Source organism: Tubulanus polymorphus, chromosome 5 (assembly GCF_964204645.1).
Source record: "Tubulanus polymorphus chromosome 5, tnTubPoly1.2, whole genome shotgun sequence".
NCBI lineage: Eukaryota > Metazoa > Nemertea > Palaeonemertea > Tubulaniformes > Tubulanidae > Tubulanus > Tubulanus polymorphus.
In genome coordinates this window covers 10963510-10986695 of record NC_134029.1, presented here as the reverse complement: position 1 = coordinate 10986695, position 23186 = coordinate 10963510, and the positions used below count along the sequence as shown (strand labels likewise).

At 36.6% G+C, this 23186-nt stretch overlaps 1 protein-coding gene across 3 annotated transcripts in view; it reads right to left on the bottom strand.

The window, feature by feature from the left end:
* The window catches only part of LOC141905033 (mortality factor 4-like protein 1), an 87989-nt gene that overhangs the window by 20682 nt on the left and 44121 nt on the right, over positions 1 to 23186 (bottom strand). For all 3 annotated transcript variants that reach the window (XM_074793750.1, XM_074793751.1, XM_074793752.1), the window contains 4 exons: positions 20759 to 20860; positions 20372 to 20460; positions 13817 to 13916; positions 7973 to 8042 (listed from right to left, as the gene is read on the bottom strand). In XM_074793750.1, coding sequence (XP_074649851.1) covers positions 7973 to 8042; positions 13817 to 13916; positions 20372 to 20460; positions 20759 to 20860 — 361 coding nt within the window. The remainder of the gene's footprint in view (positions 1 to 7972; positions 8043 to 13816; positions 13917 to 20371; positions 20461 to 20758; positions 20861 to 23186) is intronic.

Below are 23186 nucleotides of genomic sequence, written 5' to 3'. Positions count from 1 at the left end.
TGATTTCATAATTGGACAAATCTTTTCAATCTAGTCAGAATTGATGATTTTGATGCTCGCGCACCTGTTCAGTGTATACATTGCTTCTGCTGAACGCGTGGTACTGTGTCTATTAATAGAACTACGTCACTAAAGTAACGGCTCGGAAATGATGTCTATAGAAATGAATAGGAAATAAGCTACAAGAGCAATTCAACTTAATTTTATACCTATTTGGCATTCGAATTGAGACAAAATGCCTCTTGATTTTGAAAGTCTACATATTAATGATTATACTTAACTGTTGAATGGACCATATCCGTTCCAACTAAGCGCAAAAATAGGATTTGAATAGCAATCCATGGCATTTTCTAGTAGACAGCAGGGAACACGGATGTTTATATCATCGTTTTGTAATATCATTTAGTGATAGTAAGTAAGATCATGGTTAGATCTAAGAATATTTTGACTAATGAACTGATGATGAAACTTAGACAGAATTAGCCGCAAGAATAATTTCAATTCTTTTCTTGAAATATACCTCGTATTGGTAGCGGCTTTGGTCACAAAATAAGAATATTTCCTCATCCATCCTATTTTAAAACTTAGAAATAACATTTGTGAAAGATTTGTGATGTAATCTATCAAAACTCTTCTGCAGCGTGAAACTTTAATCGAAAAACATTATTCCTTTGAATATTTGTTGTAAAGCTGTAGAAATTTATGAAAGTTTTTGTAGAGTTTTGAAGTGTTAGTTTTAAAACTAGGCCTACTTAGTCTTAAATGACTTTGAAAAATAGTAAACGAATATGAATCTATTTATTCTTTAGCGAGATCGAAATCTGTGATTACATAAGACACTGTAGTATGCTTGTGGTGCTGAACTATAGGTGAACTATGGAGCAGCAGTAACAGTGCTGAGAGCTTAGCATAGTGTACTTTAAAATAGCTTCATAGCAGCGGATTGAAATCTGCATCTTCAATTTGATCGATTTAGCCTATTCAAATTACTCATTGATTCTTTGAAATAGGTTTATGCAATAGACAATAGATCCTTTTAACTCCCTGGCCAGTTTCAAAGCTGTAAAACAATCTGGCATTGAGATATAACAGAAAATACACGCAGTTTCCTCAAAATTCAACACATTTCTATAGACGCTATTTCTCAGCTCTGCCTGTAATGACGTTGCAGCGCGCACCTGCTGATTTAGCCGACGCTGAACAGTAAGCGATGTAAACAACGAAATGAGGTCAAAAATCTTGTTACAAAATCACAAATTGCGCGTTAACTAAACATTTTGGAACAGAACGGTTGAAGATGAGTGTATAGATCAATAGAATACATCATATTTTGAAATAAAAAAAAAAGTGTCAGTTACCCTTTAAGAATTTTAAATGAAATAAAAATAAGGCTCCAAAATTGGCTATTGTCTATATTTTTAGACCTAGGTAATAGAAAACAATTTCTAAAATTTCCAGCACACACTCTGTGATGCAAGTAATTTACAGGCATTTTAACCTATGCCTAGCCTCCAGGCACCAAAAAGAATATTTCTTCTGCAAGTAGTCAAAGATGAATCCATATAAATTTTTTTTGGCATATTTCAGACTAGAACTAGATTGATTGATAAATTTCGAAACTAAGTCAATTAGTAGCTAAGTAACATATGAAAAAATAGAAAAAAAATACTATTGTCATATACACGCAAACAAGAAAACGTATTTATCTAAACTTCTAAGGAACAGCTAAGTTGGAATCAACTTTTTTACATTTTTGAGTCTCATGGAGATGGAAACTAAATAACAGGAGCATCGAGGCTCGACAGACCAGATTATACTCGTGAAATGAATACATGCTGGCCGTTTTACTATAAAAGTACTGGTCGGCTAAGTTACAATAGTTCAGAAAGCTTGATCATGGATATTCTTCTCAAACAATATGTGACTCTGGGTAGAATAGTCACACCTGCCAAGCACTACAAACATTTATAAGTTCAGCTGCCAAACTCGGAACACCACCGGATCACATGCTAGAGTTTAATCAGTTCATAATTTTTGAAATTTTTACTGCAGGATTCCAAAGGCAGGATCAAGAAGATTCAGCTTATGCTTAGATTCATCAGATTTCTTACTCCCGAACAGCACCCCATTTGCATTTGCCCAAACTTTCTTAAAGAAACCAGACTCTTCGGCTTTCTTCTTTATAGAGCTCATCTCAGGGCATAAGTCTACAGACACGTAAAAATCTGCCTCTTTTAGATCCTTTTTATTAAAATATATCTCATTTCGAATCTGGCGATCAAAAAATTTCACTATGGTTGCGTCAGCATAAATCTTATCAGTCCCAGTTGACCAGGTTATAGAGGGCACTCGGTGCGCGATTTCAATGTCGGTGGAACGTAGTGGCTTAATTTGATCTTTCAAATGGTTATTTAGAGACGACACAATGATTTCTTTACAGTTCTCACCCTCAGAATGCTCAATATTAAAGAATCTCAGATTATTTCTACGAGGATATTGATTGTTTTCAGTGACTTTCATTTTAAGTTTTATCATTTCGGATTCCGATTTCTTCACGGCTTCCTTCATATCACGTAGTTCCCGAAGTTCGGAGTGAAGTGATTCATATTGCCTCTCTAAGTCATATAGACGTGTATCATGACGACGCAACATATTTTCAAAGGTTTTATTTTGAGCAGCCAGTTGCTTTTCAACCATACTTTTCATGCCAGCTTTCAGACTGTTGAGAGTTTTCTTGTTTTCACTTATAATCTCACTTTTCATATCCTCCATTTTAGTCATCAACTCAGCTAGAAAGTCAACATTATTACCTGAATCTGAGGCTGTAGACATGCGTTCCCTTTTACGATTTTTTTTACGCGCTGGTTCAAGTTTTGAGTCTTTGCGAACACGTTCATGCACGAATTGAGGTGTGATGGATGGTGATATGGAGAAGGAAGGATCTATACAACTATCCTGGCACTCATCATCACTCATTTCATTATCATCAGAATTTAGAATACTCTCCTTTTCTTTTTCTTTTTCACACAGGAGGGTTTTTTTGTCAATACTGGTTTGGCTCGTCTGACTCATCATTGGGTTGTCTTATATGTCCAAATTGTTCAATCACTAAGTTATGTTAACGTATCAATGTAAGCAAAACAGAAGGGCAGCAAGTAGCTAATCTGCAGACAGTAGTGTCAGTGTCAATATCAGTACTATCAATAAAGACCTGATTTAAAGTCAAATATACAAAGTTAACTCAGCTTATTTAAACATAGCCATACACCTGGAGTAATCCTCTGCAAATACCGATCTCCATCCACAATAGCTGAATTATTATTCCACTGTTTGTATAATGTAACTTAGGACAATTTTCCCTCCATATTTTGGTATTTATATCCAACTTAAGCAGGAACAGCTAAACAGTGCACCTTACATAGGCGGCCATTTTGAACAACCTATTTATTTACGTTTAGTGTATATGTCATGTGATACTCATTATCTTAGTGATTTCTATAATGAATTAAGCTGCGAGAACCTCGCCCATCAGTTAGACGGCCTGGCAGTAGTTGTTAGGGATTTTAACTCACGCACAAATACTCGTTTAGGGCTACCACCAGACCCTGATATGAGTTCACTGTTTCTCGAACGAGACATTAATATAGGTAATTTGTTTTAAAATCATAATTTGAATCTTTAGAGGGAATCGTAAGACGGTAATGTCAGACCTGATAATGGTGGCCGGCATTTACTCGAGATGTGCTCTGGTACAAATCTGCTGATTTTGAATGGCAGGGCATCCTGTGACAAACAACAGGGGAAATCAGCTGGTAACAAGTGTTGTAGATTATGCATTACTCGATTTTAACCTTTTGGGTTCTCTGAATCATTTTGAAATATCGGATGAACTTCCATTTACTGACCATGCTATCTTATCTTCATCACTAAAAGTTATGATTAGTAATGATGGTGTTCGTGTACCTCTCTTCAATAATATAACTCGCCATAGATACAAATGGCGTAAAGAACTCGGAACTCAGTTTAGACCATTAATTGAAGCTGATGACTTTCAAAATAATCTTGATTTTATCCTTTTCAATTCACTAAATAAGAAACATGACCACGACTCAATAGATTAATTAGTATGTGATTTCACAACGCGTATTCAAACAGCTGTAGAGAACGTCCATGGTATCAAAGACACTGAAGACACTGGTTGGAATAAAAACCAGAAGTCTAAATCCTGGTATAACAATGATTGCAAAAGGGCACGAAACAGATTCAGTCAAGCAAACCTCAGGTTTAAACTTTACCCAAATGAACTAAACTGTATACTTATGAAGGAAGCCAAAGACCACTTTAAAATAACAATAGCCACGGCAAAATGATGAAGCGGCTCTCTGTGATTTATTATACGCTATAGACTCGTGTAATCCTTCAGATGTCTCTGGAGAAAATTCAAGGGTGATTGTACTCAACACAGTGAGCTTCCTAGCCTCAATGATTTGTTCGAACATTTCAAAAATTTACCTGTCATTCAAATAACTAACAGTAAATTCTGCCCCAGCCATTTTTAGGCCCCTCCTTGTTCGATCTTTGTACTTTCTATATTGACCACACCACCCATACGTTCATTTAAAAATCCCCTCCATTCAACCAACGAATTGCATGATATCATGCTTAAATTGAAAGACTATTAATTGAAAATTACCGAGATAGTCGCTCGACGATGATTAGGATTCTGTATTTTGTATTGCTGTTTGACATTATTTTTTGATATCTCTCATATATACATACATTTTCTTAAGAGAGCTCCTGTCAGAATAGTATGTACATTTTGCTTTGACCCGCTCCCCGTACTAAGTTTTACATTATCTGCTTACCCTTCTCCAAAAACCGTATGTACTATCTGAAAGCTCTCTTACAAAATTTACCACCAACGCACGCATCGGCAGCCCCCAGAGCCATTGCGAGAGGCTGCGTTTGTGTCTCCCTATCTGCCAGTAACCTATCTGTGGTATGGAACCATTCTGAAAACTGCGCAATGGGCCTGTCCCCCTTCAAGAACCATTCTGAGACGCTGCGTATGGGCCGGCAACACGGTCAGAACATATCGCCAAGTCCAATCATATTAATATTGATCCAAAAATTACGTGTGATGAATGTCTTAATCTATGTTTTAAACAACTAAAGCACAAATCAGTGTTGGGAGAACTGTGTCATGTACTGTTCTGATGCTGCGTTGAGTATCGTAAGTCGGTCAGGTCAGTAAATTACTATAGTACTACTACAGAAGCATAGTACGGTACTTAACTGTTAGATGGCAAACACATCTTTTTTAACCGAATTTTAGCCTGGGCTTAGAATGAATATTGTGACTCCCTCGGACCACCAATCTGTTTAAAACATGTAACTTGATGACGGGAAAAACTGGTATTAAGCATCAGTAAAAGGACGGTTCAATACATGCATTAATTTCCCTATAATGTGTCGCAGTAAATACCGTCTGTTCTGCTTTATAGTATAGATTTTTCAGATTACTTTGTTTGTAATATCGGAGTAAGACGGGGAATGCCTCTCCCCATTGCTTTTTAGTTTAGTCATCAATGATAGAGTTTATTATCTCTGATGATTACCAAGGTATCTATCGAGGCACTTTTAGATTACTTTTACTATTATATGCTGATGACACGGTAATATTGGCAAATCTCTTCAAACCGCTTTGGACATTGTTTTCTTTAATTGCGAGGGTAAGAGATTAGAAATAAACTATGATACGACAAAGGTAGAAATATCTTATGCGCTACCCAAACATGACTCCAGGTATAGCTCTCAGATTTTTTCATAGCATGGTAACTCCCGTCTTGAACTATGGTGCCCAGGTCTGGGGCTTGAAGCAATGATCAAAGATAAGGCGTACACCACTCAGATTTTACAAATCATTATTGGGAGTTAAACAATCCACGCCTAACTTTCTTGTACACGGAGAATTAGGCCTATTCCCATTAAAAATCCAACATCGAATCCAGATAATTAAGTTCTGGTTAAAAGTGCTCAAATCAAAACCAGATAAGTTGATCAGAAAAATGTATGATGTAATGTTGTCTGATATAGAAAGAAATCAAGGTATATCAAACAGAGCCTCTAGTGTAAAAGATTTATTGAACCAGTTAGGCTTTGGGGAATTCTGGATCCGTCAAGGTGTTGAGAACGAATCATGGTTTATTAAATCCATAGAGCAACGTTTAAAAGATCAGTACACTCAATGCTGGCAAAATGCCCTTCAGAGATCAAGTAGAGCCATTTACTATCGTAACTACAAGACTAGTATTGTATATGAACAATACCTAGATTTACCAAAGTGGATCAGCATAATTTTTACTAGGTACCGATGCTCGAATCATAATCTATGTGTAGAAATAGGCAGATGGCGACGACCACAACCAGTACCTTATGAGAATCGAACCTGCTCTATTTGTTATGATGATAAAATTGAAGATTTATACCACGTTTTACTAGTATGTCCCACATACGCTACACCCAGATCTCAATACATCCCTAGAGAGTATTTTGAACACCCGAACACCGATAAATTCATAAATTTAATGGGCAAAACAAATTATGTTGGAAACATCTCTAGGTTTTAAAAGATATGGAAAAGCTTAGGAGAACTAGTTTATTAGATGAATAATGTGTTTTGTGTTATTTCGGATTTTTTTCGGACTTGCTTTCACCATCTTTATAAATTTGTGATTGTATGTTTTTTGTCAAAAGTTATTAGTAACTGACAATACAGTTTTATATATATATATTTTATAAAACTGTGTTGACCATTGAACAGGATTCTAAATTCCCTTCATTTTCCAAGCATAAGCATTAAGCCAATCATAAAGGAGTCTTTGCTTTCTGATTGGCCTTTCAAACCAGATATTTTTGCGAAAAAGCGCACATTGAATTCAGCTTCATAGGGTTTCGAGAATGGATACCGCTTCAATGAATGATTTGTATGAATATATGCTCAGTTGCACAGTCAAAGAGCCTTTGCTCTGAAAACTGTGTCATTCAAATTTGCTCCATTTGTATAGTAATAGGCTCAGCCTATGGCTGGCCTAAAAATACAATGACTCCGCGGTAATTTATTTGAATCGGTTGGAAGACTGTATCCACAAATATATTTTGTTTTGGCCTAACATGAAAGCCTATTAAGATCAGGTCCTTAGCTAGCCATATCTTTAGGGGTTCAATTGTTCGATAATGGTAAAATATGAAATATGCATAGCAAAGAGGAGAGTGGTTCTTTCTTGTGTGTCTGGTCGTGTTGTTGTTGTATGCACAGGAATAATTCCCGGGCTTTTGGTCATGTGATTGTTATGTATATGTATGAGTGTGATTGGAATAAAGTAGATTAGTTATTTCTGGTACCAAGTTGTTCTAGTTGTGGTGATCACAACATTAGGTCCCTCGAAGCGTTGTGTGATAAAGATGGATACAGTTTCTAAAGCTTCGAAAGCAGGGAAGGCTGCAAATAGAAGAGTGGCCAATGATTTGGTGCTGCAATGCGAGGCTCTATCAGCAACAGGGATAATTTAAAAGCAGGTATTATTGCCTTGATGAACCTCAGGAGGAAATTCAATCCATTCGAGTACATTGATTCTGTGTTATTGGAAATGAAAGTGATAACGATAGAACTGATTTCATATTAGAAGGTGAGCAATGTTTACAAACCATAAACGGTAAAATTTATCAATTTACCAAATAACATTCGGAACCTGCTACTACCAGGGCTTTGGTTTTCATGGAAAATATGAAATATGCAATTTGAAAGTAAACACACATTCTAATTTTCTGAAGGCTGGCATCAGCGCTGACCTTTATCCTTGGTATCTAATACTTTCTCTCTGTGTCTCTCAAAGGGCCTATGAAACCAGCCCCTGATGCTTTGTTTAAAATATGTTCCTCAGTAGAAAAGATATATCCTATATTCACTTACCGAACAGCCGTAGAAGATGAATGGCGCCATAAATCTGTGACATTGGTTTATCAGGCTGCTCTGTTAGGATCTGAAATACAGAAAGAATGAAGTCATCTACATTAATATACAAGATGAGAATTTGGTAAAACAAGAAGACTCAAAAGACTTTGCTATAACTACTTGATACAACAGATTTATATCTAGGGCGCAGTTAGTCGAATGAAAAAATTGTGGGACCATTGAGATGTTGGACTAATGGGATGTGGAATGAATTGTGGGGTTAATGAGTTGTGAGCCAGGAGCGGATGATATAGGAACAGTGTAAATAAGAAGTTGCGTACACACCACTGTTGGCAATATGGCAGTTAAGTGATTTGCCACATGCACCAGAGTTTGCTATGCTCGGTTCACGCACACAACTTTTTGAAGTGAAGTTGATAAGTTGACTCAACTTCCTGATTTCTGTACTTGACCCATGTAGAAAGTAAACACAGTTGCGTGAAAGTGTACGCTCATACACACAGCAATAATCACAAAACCCCAGGTGAGTGAAGAAACAGAAGACACCGTATCAATAAGAAGTTCAAAACATGCCAATTTGACCAGAAAGTAGGTCAAAAGTTGGCCATCTTGAATCGAGAAAATTTTACTTTTGATAAAAACGGCAGACCGACCGACCCACTGCTGATGTATGAGCTATTTATGTTTGTGACTATATTAAATCTGGTAACGTAAAAGCGTGTGTATATTCAATGTACTGTTTTATTTTGAACACCGAGGTATTCTTGAAATCTAGGCTATAGGCCTAAGCCAAATTTCCTGTGCACAACACAGATTTGTGATATTGTTTCCATGTAAAAAAAGGTGATAAATTAGTTTTTTCCCCTAAAATTTTGAAAAAAAAACCAGACAATTATTTTGGGATGGCCTAAGAACTCTTCTTTATAAATAAATACTTACATCGTAAGATAAATGCTAAACCGAAAGAAAATCTAACAGTATCATGACAATCAGCGCAGCGCTGGGTTTGTGCCAATTTGATTGTGCGAGCGTTTACGATGTCGGGGGTAGACTTCTAATGAATCCCTTTGTCAGAGGCAAATTTTAATGGCAAAATTCATAATTGATCTTGAACCTGTGACACTCCGTATTTCGAGCAATGTGTGTAATGAGTCCAAGTAATATCATAGGGCGAATCTAATCAGAAAGCTAGGTGAGTTACCCATTGCTTTACTCCAGATGGGGCAAACAAACAAGTCGGTGATAGATTCTAGTCAGTCTCAAGTATTTGTTGTTCAGAAATACCCACATATAGATTATGGAACATTTTTCAATGTTGGAATGAATCTCGTTGTGATCAACGTGGCATGATGATGATGATGATGATGATGATGATGATGATGATGATAGTGAAACATTAGCATCTATTTTATCAATAACTTCGATGTAAATCAGGGTTCGAATTTCAATCAATGGCTTTGGCCGACGATGTATTAGAACATAGTCGTTGACATATCTTTGTACCGACGGCTTCAAAATGCCATCTATTAAATTTCTTTAGAAAGCCGTTGACAATTTCAATCACTGACACCAGATTTTGTATCTAAAATTCAGTAAAAATTCTGAAAAGTTTGACATGAAATCAATAGTTACAGCTGCTGATGCCTTAACTGTATGCCGTACGGTGCTGCTACCTAGCAAAATTCCTGTGCTAGCACCAACAACTATTTCCGTACAGTGCTGCCACCTAACAAAACAACTGCTATTAACATGAATTTTGATTTGAATTTTTAATTCCAATACATGTAGGCCCAATATTCATTCCTTCAGTAGTTTCATTTTATAGTTATGCACAGTTCCATATTCTATCTTTGAGAAATTATAGCTTATTAGAATATAACTATGTTATAAGTTCTTTCAATGATGTAGTAATCAATTATTCAATTTCAATTCCATATCATTATGAACTGACCCAACTCTAATGATTGCATTTTTAGAGTTTAATTTTTACAAATATTGTTGACAATGTTATAATTGATTTTATATACATTTAAATGTTTAAGTCAAGTAACCAAATAACATTGACTCTCAAATAGAATTAGTTTTCAATGTTTATGGAATACATATTCAACCGGGTATTGTTTTCAAGATAGGCACTTGCTGTGGTGAGAGCTAGACTTGCTATGGGTCGCTTCCGCCATCCACAGCATTTCTGAAAGCAACTTGACGTGGATGACAAATTCTGAAATTCGTAAATATTGATGACCACTGGTCTAATGCCACGTATATATCTTCAGATGCTCTAATGGAGAATGACAACACAAATATCTCCTACTTGAATAGGGATGATGCAGCGGGATTCCACCTAAATGCTCTCGCTACTTCAAGCCAGTTAAAAAAACTGATGGTATCTGGCTCCGAAGAAAAAGGCAACCCACACAGATTTTACGAATCAGGAGCAATCTGTCCTACAAGTGACTTCTTACCATTTTACTGAGTCTAGCTCGACGATGGAAGATTATGCTGGCATTGTAAAATCACTTAAATTATTGGATAAGTCGTCATCTCAGCATGCGAACGATATCCGAATGCTCATGGAAATGCACACCTTTTTTCTGTCCGATAAGTCAACAAAAAATATTGATTGCATCAGAGTTTATGGTGGGGGGATTAAAATCCAGCCCATAAAGAGCAGCAGTTCAATTGGGGTGAATGGCATCTGCTACAGAATAAACATGCAACATGTGACCACTAGATATAGTGGTGGATCTTACCTTAATCAGGTAAAACACATGAACGGGCAATTAACTCATGCCCAGGCAAATTTATTTCGTCCAAGAGATCGGGGCCAAATAAAAACCCAGCAACTAGTGGAATAGATCTTGAACGTGTTCATGCAAACATGCATACAGCTATTGATGTCTACATCAAAGGAATTGGCAATGTGTATTACAAGGATAATACCATAAAGCTTTTCAAAGCGGTCGGAATATGTGGAACGCCGACCGTTCTTTTTAGTGTACCTGAAAGCTTCTGAGAAGAACAAAGATTTATTGAGAGGAAAAATATGCCAATTATGGGGTGAATAGCCAAGATTGGCCCATTTTTATAATGTTTTGAATGTTATAGATGCCCACAGAGTGCCTAGCAATAAATACGTTTTTGCATTAATTTGTTGTTTTAAAGATGGTTGTGTTCACCAAAGGTCAGGGCTGCCAACCTTTCAAAATTCCATTTAGGGATTAATGGCAGATTAATTAGGAATATTGAAGGTTTCAATAGGAATATATCGAAACCGAAGAAATTGTGACTTTTCCAAGTAGGAATATTTTGCTTTCAATTAGGAATACCTTTCACGTGTAATATATGAAAGCTGGATATGAAAATATGGAATTATTAGCAAAATAAAAAATCAGCAAATTCTACAGAATGTATTTTTTCTTTATTATTTTATGAAAGATAAAAATCAACAGTGTTTATCAAAAATATACAATAGACTAAAAAATAAGAACATAAAACTGGCATAAATTGTCAAACGAATTACATAACACTATACAGCTGTCATGCGAATATATCCATTTCCAGCATCAATTCCACGATACTGTCCAAGAGAGACTCCACGTACAGAACTGAAAGATACAAACAGTAAAAAGTCTCTAAATCTACATGCTACTCGATGGTGCTGCCATCTGCCAAATATGCGAACTAAAAGTTTACTTTGAGATGCACTGCTCAAAAGCATCTTAAATTATCTTTTTAAATCAAACTAACACAAGAGTGACAACATTAAGGTTCAAACTAGCAAAGCAATTGCTTACCGAAACATTTCAAAGAGTCCACACGTTGAAATCTAACCCGGATCTTCGAATGCTAATCGCGCTGCGAAAACGAGCTAATTACCGCAGTAAACTGATTCTTCTCCGAAACGATGCGGAGCAATTTGACAATAACAATCACATTTTGCCACATGTAATAATATTTTCACAAAAATGATTGAAAACAACGTATTTTAAAACGAATGAACTTTATTTTTATTCTTGAAACAAATTAAAAAGCTGCTCTCCTACTACGAAATAATCGTACGCCATGCGTAGATAAAATCAATAACACAGCTACTCTCATACACACACACGCACGCACGCGCGCGCTAGTAAGCGCTGTTTATCGCCTGACCCACGTACACAGTATATAGCCACGCACTCATCCACCGCGGGCGTGCATATAAATTCCCCACCTATTCAATTCTGTTCTACCAAATCATCATATTGTGTTACAACGCGCTGGCGGGTGGAAAATCGGACATCGCCGAAAAAGAAAAAAAAGTCGGAATTTTGTATACCCGATTGTATCGTCGGAATTTCTTCACGCAAATCGGGAGGATTCCGAATAATTCGGGAGGGTTGGCAGCCCTGAAAGGTGCTCAAATAGAATTGATCTTTCTGAACTAAGTTTTTACCTGGTAGTCCTCCAGTCACATTTTTCCCATGGCCCAGGGCCTACAAGAGGTCCGAGTCACTGTTCAAAATGCGATCCCTGTTATGGCCATTTCCGCACCTATGAAGATGCTTTGAAACTGTCGGCTGATGAATTAGATATTGGTCAGTTACCACTAACGGAATTCAGCAAATTTTCAATGAAAATAAAGTGAATGTTCATAAGGAATGGAAAAGGACAAAACAGGATATTGAAATTGCTCAGCTTGATCAGGAAACATTAGCGAGTCACCCATGTTGTCTTGAACCTGGTAGAGTACTTCATTATTATAGCCATCTATGCACTGTTAACAAGGCCTGCATGAAAGGTGCAATGAAAGCTGCTGCAACAAGAGCTTTGAATAGGGAAAGTTTAGTGAATATAGAAATGTAAAAGATTTATTGCGGAATTTATTGCTCAAGGGTTATAAGTAAGAGACATAATGTTTTGACTCTCTGTTATTCTTGAGTAATGAATTTGCCTTTTAGATTTGTATATAGTGGGTTTTAAATTTACTATTTGGTGTTCTACTATTGTATGTTCTTTCACTAAGGTAGATTGACGAAACATTTTGCTGACGTGCTGCATTCAGTCAAGCTCACTTCGAAGTCAGATTTTTTAACCAAGTTTCTAACAAGTCATCGTATGTGTGTGCATGTGTGCGTGTGTGTATGTGCGTGTGTATGTGCGTATGTATGTGTATGTGTGTGTGTATGCGTATATATGTATGTATGTATGTATGTATGTATTTCAAAAGAGATCTGACTTCATAGTGGGCTTGACGGTATAGCTTTTGAAAATTCCAGAACTGTTCAGCTATCAATTTGGAAAAGTGTTACGATAAATCGATTTTTCAACAACAATCCAGTCAAAGGGCCGTGAATTTATTTGTCCAATACTTACCATTCAAAGCTGTAAGAACCATCTTTTATTAATATTTTCATCATATCTATACTGTGACATCATATGACCGTGTCACTTCTGATTCAAGAAACAAAATCCCGCGAAAATCAAATCAACCAGATTTCTTTTTGCTATTTTTGGTACCAAACTTATTCATCAAATCGATAATATCTCAAAGAGTTAACACCTTAGCAAAATTCCTAACGCTCACTTTTTGAAACCAAAGGTACTTGTCAGTCAGCAACTATCAGTGCACATGTACCAGCTGCGGTTTTTTTAAGATTGAAATGTGTCGATTTGGCTACAAAAATCCAATCCATTCTATCTACGCTCGAGTTAAAAATGAATTTGAGTGGCTTCAAGCAAAACTAAGAAAACACCAAATCATTATTCTTGTATATGGTTAAAAAAAACTTCTTGAGATTCACATTCATAGGACTAATCCATAGAGCACTAAAGATTATGAAGAAAAGTAATAGTGCTTACATCTGCATATTGAGGTCGTTCCCATTTGTAGAGTAACTGAGTACCAATCATCACATTAAAATATTCTTTTATTCCATTGGTGACTTCTACCATAGCATCTCTGAATAAAAATACATAAGATATTGAAATACAAAATATCAATCAGTGTAAACCATACATTAAATAAATCTTCAAAATTTTCAAAAGGCCTTTACCCATTAGCGTGCCGAACACAATGAAACAGCGATGCAATGAAAGGCTCAAAATATTGCCTACACAATACCGTTGAAGCTATGAATACTTATAAGGCAAATGCCGTCAAATTATTTTGTCATGAATGTTTCTTCAAGAGAACATTAACCCTTTCTTCATGTGTGACCTGCAGTGCAGTTCATTTAAAAATTGACCGGAGGCGTATAAGTGCTTTGTCAGCTAGCACCATCTGATAAACTAAAGAACTATTGCACATGTAAACAAATGCAAATGGTGGACGTCATTTCATTTTTTGAGGATAACTATGGGTCCAGGGACACCAGAGGAAGAAGCACAGTACATGCACACTAGCGCGCAGTACGCATATTACAAAAAATTCTATTAGGCTAAAAATTGATACCGTATCTTCCTGGTTTAGAAGTCAATCTGGTGTATAAGTCGAGGTGAAATTTTCAGTTTAAAAAGTTGTACCAAAGCTTTAGTCGGTGTATAAGACAAATCGATTCCTCATGTGTTTACATAAGTCACTTTCAAAACAGTGCCAAGCCAAGGTCATTCTCATAGTAGTTGAGTCTTTACCACTGTTTGCAATTTATCATTGAGATCTGTTGTTTCTAATATTAAATTACCGGGTAAGTGCTCATTGTTTGTATTCACGTGTAAATATTTCATTTCATCATGGTGACCTTGAACTCTTAACATTGTCAGTTGAAAACGATATTGAAAGTGTATAAGTTGACCTTCATTTTTAGGGTTTCTGCTGCTTCGCAGAAACCGTATTGTAATTCTCCTGATTGTTCCTTTTCCACTTTCCAGACAGATCTCTTTCATAAAATGTATCTCCTCTCAGATTCGACTAACAGCTTATAAACAAAATTTTCAATTCAGAGAGAAATATAACTTGGCGTCTGATCATTTCGAATTTGCGTATAGTAATTTATTATGAATTAATATCATGTTAAAGAATTTTACCAGGTCAGAAGAGCGAACAAGATTGTACGTAGGCGTGAACCTAATATCTGAGCTACATTGAATTCTAATATATAATAGCTCTACGAGTAGTTAATTGAATAGACCCGGTAGCGCAGCGGTTAACGTGCGGACTGATGTTCAGTAGTGTGCGTGTTTGAAACTGGCCTTGGCTCGCGTTTCTATTTGATTTGTATAGGTTTATGGACATATTATATAGTTTTCAATAGTCGTACCGTCATTTTGAATATGGATTTTCTTACAGCCAGGATTTTTATTGTAAGCGGTTAATTCTCGACATGGTAGATATCGTCACAACGTTTTATTCACCAAACAGTGCCCAGCCGCGCAATATCATACACTGTTTTGGCTCAATTGAATGTGTCTGTCTTTCAGCTTCGTTAATGGTTTCGCAATCCGTTAATGCATTATAACTTCGGCCAGTTATCGCCGGTCGGTCTACAAATCTTCATACTTATTGACAATTTGTGACTAAAAGTGGATTTAAGCTTGATCGAAACAATGTAATTGACAATGTAAACCAGGTTCTTCAAATACTAGTGGAGAGAACATAAATTGCGTTTGATTTTAATAACGAAGTGACTGCTCAGTTTATTCGGCTGCACAAACTTTCACTAGGTTTGTTGTCCATCATTGTTTTTAGTATCGATTTAGAAGCCCTTAAAATCTAGTATCAACAGCGGCCCAGAACCAGAATGAATATAAATTTTAATAATAATGATAATGGTGCTTTATCGATGATTTACAACTTACATATGTATGTATTGAAATATTTCAATAAAACATTTTATGTCTTTTATCTAAGCAACAGTGATATATTCTTATCTCTGTTATTTTGTTCAGCACAACAACTAATCAAATTAAGATTGAGTTCTTAATAGCACAAATCAAGATCTTTAGGGATGTGATCTATCAAAATGCTTCACAAATGCATGTTGAAATCAGTTAACATTAATTGAGTACACATGGTTTAGTTCAGTTTCAGCTGGATCACATTAAAAAAATGGTATAAAGACATACACACATAAGTACTATGCCAACGGGTATGATTGTAGAACGATAACCACACTCACATTATGAACGGATTATAAGATAAAAACCCACTATATTCAAATTAAAATAATTTTAAAATCAGGAAATTTATTCATTCGAACAATCTAATATACATAATTTACACAACCTTTCGATCTCACCCTAGAGATCTGACACATGAAGATGTTCTGTAGGGTGAGATTGAAACGTCAGGTACGATTAATTCATGCAACTCCCAACGGAACTTAGAAAGCACCAAACAAGGTAAATCAGCACTTTTTACGTGGTAGCCCTTGTGGATCCACATATCCAGGATATGTGTTGCGCTACTTCAAAATAGTCGCATGTTATAAACTGATAAGAATTATTTGGTAAAAACTTTGTGCGCTTCCCAGTGCGACATTTAAACCAGCAAGGCAGAAACCTGTTGTCGCTGCTTTGCAGCTATATTTTTGACAAAATTTTTGGTCTCAAAAACTCAACTTATACACTGAAAAATACAGTGCCTTGTTTCTCATTTCTGCTGAGCTTAACCGCCTATGTACCCTGTACATAACATGTTATTGAAATCATGATCAAGTTAATGATAATAGACCAGGCAGCTGTAGAAATGAACTGATTACAAATTTTATTGCAGTTTACAGAAGTGATCCAGTCGATTAGGAGAAACAAGGTATCATTTTTGTTTAGCCTAATAGACTGCTGCTGAATTCAGGCATTTTCCATCCTCCTTCGGCAGGCATTCAAACCTGATGGCATTAGGTTCGAATCCCTGCTGGGGGAGGTTGGCATTTTCTGGATGGAACAAATTTTCACAACTAGGGGTCCAGGGACTCCATGCCCACTTGGGAAGTGGTTTCAAATGCTCAACAATCTAACAATTTCAATATTCAATGCCCCTGGTGACAATATACAAAAACCAATGACTGTGAAACTCACCACAATTATAGACGATGTCATGAGCTACAACTTTGCAATGGATCATGGTAACAAAATAGCCTTATGTACCATTCTAATAAGGAAATACTAAGTTATTCTACTATTCAACGCCCCTGGTAACCATATAGAATAACTTGTGTCCTTGAAACTCACCACAATCATAGACAATGTCATGAGCTACAACTTTGCAATTGATTGTTGTAACAAAATATGCGTAGGTACAAATATAATATAGAAATACTAAGTTATTGTATTATTCAATGTCCCCTGGTGGCCATATACAAAAAGCAATGACCTTGAAACTCACCAAAATCATAGAAAACGTTATGAGCTACAACTTTCCAATACATTCTGGTAACACAATATGCTTAGGTATCAATATAATGTGGAAAAACTTTTTCCCACCTACGAATGAGTACTGATGACGCCAAGATGGCTGCCAATTGCGCCATAATTGGCTGATCAAAAATACATGTCTCAGGTATAAAACATCCCTTTCCAAAGAATACCCATCACAAATTGCAATGAGAAATGGCAAATAAATTGCCCATGGGCAAAGTGTGGTTTACCTTGAAAGCTAGAGGTTATTTGGAGTAAGGGCATTGCTTGAAAAATCTTTTTAATTCGTGACTTCAAAGTTCCACAAGTTTATATTGTATTTTATCTTTCTTAAAAAATTATTTTGTAGTCAAATAAGACCAAAGATATACATTTGGTTACGGGCCATGTCCAAAAGTTTGTAGGGTACAGGTAGGCGTGGCAGAGAAATTATTTTATATTTTCAAAAAAAATATGTTTCACAATATGAAAAAAATATTCAAATAAGTCCATCCCAAAATAATTGTCTGTTTGCCGTAACACCGACTCAACTTTTCAGGATGAGTCGGTAGGTAAGAAAAAATCTTTTTTGCTAAATTTTTGGGCAAAAAAAAACAAATTTATCACCTTTTTACATGGAAACAATATCGCAAAAATCATCTACGTTGTGCACGGGAAATTATTCTAATAGTGTAGATTTCAAGAATTATTCTAAAATTATAACTTCGTCCAGAGTGTCATCTCTGTGTTAAAAATGAAACAGTACATTGAATATGTGCGCAGTTTTACGTTACCAGCTTTGATATAGTCACTATGAGAATGAATGGCAGCCTATTGGAACACTGCCAGTTTCCTGGAAAACTTAAATTAGGCCACATTGACAAGGCATGTTTTCGCACGATGCACACTTGAATTCAAACTTATATAATACGTAGCTCATACGTAGGCAGTTGGTTGGTCGGCCGTTTTTATCAAAAATAAAATTTATTTCAATTAATCTCAGAAAAAAAGTTTTCACTCGGTACCTTTGAAGTCGGGTCGGTCAGGTTACGGCAAACAGAACATTAATATGGGATGGCCTAAAATTCATATGATGTCACACATCAGAGGGTGGCTGAATATTGGGTCATTGAAACCTCTTCCAATGTTGGCCGCGGAAGTTAAAATACCGGTACAGAAGAAATCGGTTATTAGATCGTTTTAAATCCTGGAAATTACGGCTACAATATTCAGACCTCAACCTATACTTTTAGTTTACTGCTTAATATTTTCAGGTCACAAGAAATTACAATTTATTACAAATTCTATCAAACAGAAAACACAGCGCTAATCTTCTGCCACGATTATTCAGCCTATTTTCATGTCAAACGCGCACGCGTTACAGCATCACCTTGAGTAGTGAACTGTACGAGCTTGTGTGTGTGTCGTGTAGCACTGCGCGCACAGGTGGAGGCCTCGTGTAAGTGAATGTTCGCTTACACTTCAATGTCAATCAAAACAATCACCGGGTATTAAAATGAAACAATACCTATGGCGGATGTGTGAAATAATTACATCCTCACCAGCAATGAGCATTTAACATTCGCACGTATACGGCACCTAGTCCAATGAAACGTACGCCATTCTATGGCTTTCCCATAATTACTTTTGTTGCGCCGGAATTCCTCGTATATCCCAAAAACAGCCAATGCCATTCGCTCGTAGAGACGACGCCCCCCAATCGAGGTCATTGCAATTTTATACGCGAGAGCTGAGAATTTTCCCGCCAAAAACAGTTTTTCGTAGAATTTTAACTCAGTTGACCATGTACATCGACGGAGGTTCGCCATGTCTTCAATCGCATCGATTATACGTCGTTTAAGCCGAGAACCAATGAAACAAATGCTCACATAAAAAAACGTACTGCGATTTTACATGAATTGGCTCAATGCCAACCTCATATCGCTGACAAAGGTAAACCAACCAGTAGGAAGCTACAGGACCCAAAATTTCGGGCCAAAATTTACACTACACACACTAAAATTTGGCCACTAAAAAGGTCATAGGATGGACATCTTGAGTCCGATCGACCCAATTTTTTTTATGTTGATGGGCTGATGGGTTGAAAACTTCGAAAATGTGTAAAAAGTGCTGATTTCGGCGAACAACAATGGCTGCCAGTCGGCCATCTTGAATCTGACAGGGCCAGTTTTTGGGCTGAAGACGTGTCTAGGGTAGATACATGTATAAACCAAATATCAAGACATTACCTCGTATTCAAAACTTCCCAAAATAACTGGATTCCGTCTACGGACGGACGGACGAAAAGTGAACGCAATAGCCCGCTGGGACTGAAGTCCCAAGTGGGCTTTATCGAATTTTGAATATTAAAACTACGTAACTGGAAAGTTTCACAGAATTCTCTGTTCGCCATTTCATCTTTGATTGGTAAGGTTTTTAATGGCACTAATCACACATCGAAAGACAAGCATCGGTACACAGCTTAATTTCAAACAGATCTCTAGCGCCATTATAAAGTCAAGAAAGTGATAAATAAAGTCAAGAAAGTGAAAATTAAATGGTCTATCACTACTTAATAGACAGAACTTTTGTTACCCAGTCATGTACTAACTAACATCTGTATTAAATCTGCTCAGAGCATTTTTGCCCAATGACAATCTCATCCATCTTAAGTCACTAGGTTTGAAGAAGCTAGGCCTGATGTATCAATTACTACAAAGGACCATGGGTCCAGTAGGATCAAGTGAGTGCAACTTACATGCGACAGCATTTTACTTTAGAGCATGAAAATCAATTTGTTCTGAGATTTGCAATAACGTGTAAGGATGAAATTTTGGTGCACTGTGTAGTATTTAGGCATGTTCAACCTACGAGCAATTATCTTACAGGAGGAAGCTCGCCCTATATCTCTGTACACAAGATAAGTAACGCTGTTAATTAAACTGTTGGCGCAGGGCTAATTGATGAGCCTATTGTTAGCCTATTGTTCGGATTTTTGGGTGTGATAACAATTCAAGGCTATTCAAGGATATCAAGGCCCGCAACAAACCCTGTAGGGCCCCTTACAAGTACTACATTACTTACTTATGTGGATTATTGCCTTTGGAGGTTTTTTGTTTGATGTAGTCTTCAATGATCTGTTCAACACTGAATTTACAAGGAAGGTTGACAAGCTGTAAATAATAAACAAGAACTAAATTTCTTAACATGGGCTTGCTGATATGCTAGCGCATACTATATGGATGGATTTCAATGCCGGCCTTAATTAAGGTAAGCAAGCGGTAGATACACAGAGCGTTTCATAAAAAAATATAAAAAGAGTCAGTAGGTACAATAACATTTTCTTGCCAAATTTGTCTAGTCAAAGTTTCAAGAATAATTTAACAGTGATTGCCTGGGCAGCATATTGATACCTGCATAAAGGCCCAGTAGTACAGAATCTCATTGAAACCAGATATCTACAACACTTACCATTTTTTGTCGAGTAATTTGGTCCCAGTCATCAATTAACCAAGGCTTTAAATCGTCTGGAACTTTAATTTTAATTTCTAATTTCGATACGAATGTCTCCTCCTTATGTTGGGAAAGAAAAACAATGCAAGTTATTAGTCATACCTATTCATTTACAGAACCATAGTGCGACCTGATTTCCTCAGTTCCAATGATCAGAACAATGATCAGAACTTTACATGGCAAATACTTATGTCGAAAAGCCCTACTGGGGAAGGGGGCAAGGAATTTCGGTGCTAGCAAGGTATTTTATAGATTATTCATTCATGATCAAGTTTCTATTATGCTTTTATAGATGCATTGTTTCAGTGACATTGTTCCCACATGTAGGCAAGATCAAAATTCCGAAGTATCTTTATGGTGATTCTCAATTTTCCCAAATGGTGATTTTCTAGAAAAGAAAAATAATCCCAATGGCTTTAACACTGTGGCAATGAATTATATCCACACAGGGGCACTTAACGCTATTTAAGTAACAAAGTTCTTGTCTTTACTCACGATCACTTTTACCATGATTGCCCACCCACTATGACTCACCAGATTTAGTATTTTTGGAATAGCCAAGAAAAGACTAATGGTCAGCAATTTAAATTCATTCACTTTACTGTTAAGTTGTACAATTATTGTACAACTTCCTCACGAGATTCATCTTTGACATGTCCACAAATCTTGAACAATAAAATATCAATTGAATTGCTGATTCGATTTCATTACAAAAAAAAAAACGCTATTCAGATTGCCCTGAGTTAGATTATGAGGTATAAAGAGAAAATTCAGTTATATCAACTTTTTTGGTCTGGTAAGGATGTTCTCCACATGTGCAGTAGTTAAGGGTTAGTAATAAATGCTGCGTTTAAAGGGGTCATGAAAAGGTTTTGAAAAAATTTATTTACCGTATGCATCTATAGTAGTCTTGTGAAAGAATTTTTGAATATCTTTATCCAAACTCGAGAAAAGCCCGTAGCAACGGCCCGAGCAACGGGACGCTCGCGTTTGCGCGGTGATGTTGATGACGTCATTTTGAGAACACATCGCCTGCAGCTCACTCAGTAGCGTTATAATACAATGCTCATTTTCGTTGAATATCGCGCTAATTCTACCGTCTTTTGAAATGCCTTGGCTGTGTGTAGCTATGAACTGTTCCCACTAAGGCAGCGACAAATTTTAGTGGCCGAAACCAAAGATTTAGCCCTAAGATGATGGACCGTAAGAGCGAAAACACCCGGCCTATGTGTAAACTAGCTTCACACTTTAGAGAAGGATTCTCGCAAATATTACAGCACACATGAAATTGGATACACAAAACTTATGTTTTTATTATTTGAGAGCCTTTTATTGTGACAAGTGATGCTATTTTTGCGAATTAAATACCTAGTAAGAGATACTCGCATACATACTGACTATATGTATGCAGCACACGTTACTATTACACGGCCGGGTGACGCAGGCTGGGCTGGGATTCACGAACAAGTTTAGGTTTCAGGACGCTTTTCGGGTCCAGTACTGGATAAAAATATCTCTACCCACAGAAATATCTGCGAGGTCTATATCAGTCATCCCCTCCGCATGGTTTTTATGAAGAGGGAATGACGTAAATGATGATGAATGCTCGCTGCTCCACGACGTAGAAATATGCTGTACTATAGTCACAAATTCCTTCGATCTGAGGCATCAGGTCCAAATTAAATGGAATAATTTCGACTGTCTATTAATAACAACCGTTGGCTTCCTAAACTTCAGACGTTTGATTGGAATCTGATGTATTTGAGTCACTATTTTGCACTTTTATCGCTGTTTGTTTCTATACACTACACCATGTTGTTTTGGTTTGGGTTCTCAGAATGACGTCACACTTCCGGGTTGGGAAGGAATCAACGCGGCCGATGGTTTTAAGACTAATTGAAGAATTAAAAATTAATTTCTTGACCACTAAATCAATAAATAGGTTATAATTGATGATAAAAAATACTTTTAGCCATATCTTAAAAACCTCTTCAAGACCCCTTTAAGCGGTTAATAAGACCAGGGATCCCCGCAGTAGTTACCAAAAAATCGGAAATCAATTTGACCACATTCTGTCCTCGGGAGCGCAGTAGGTGCGAAGCCATTACGAGGGGTTTTGGGGTCCTCCCCCAAGAAAATCTTTGAAATTTGAGGCAATTTCCGGGCATCTGGGAAATTCTCGGGACCTGAATCTAGCAAAAATTAATCAATCAGTTGGATGTGAAAGCCATGTTTGATTTATAACAAATGTATTGAAGATTCTGATTGGTGGTTGAAATCTTCTAACAAACAATTGAAAGCGGGTCTGAATCAGCAGCAGCTATTTTGGCTGAAAGATTTTTCAGTTGCTATAATTATTTGATTAGAATACAAAAAATACATTTAC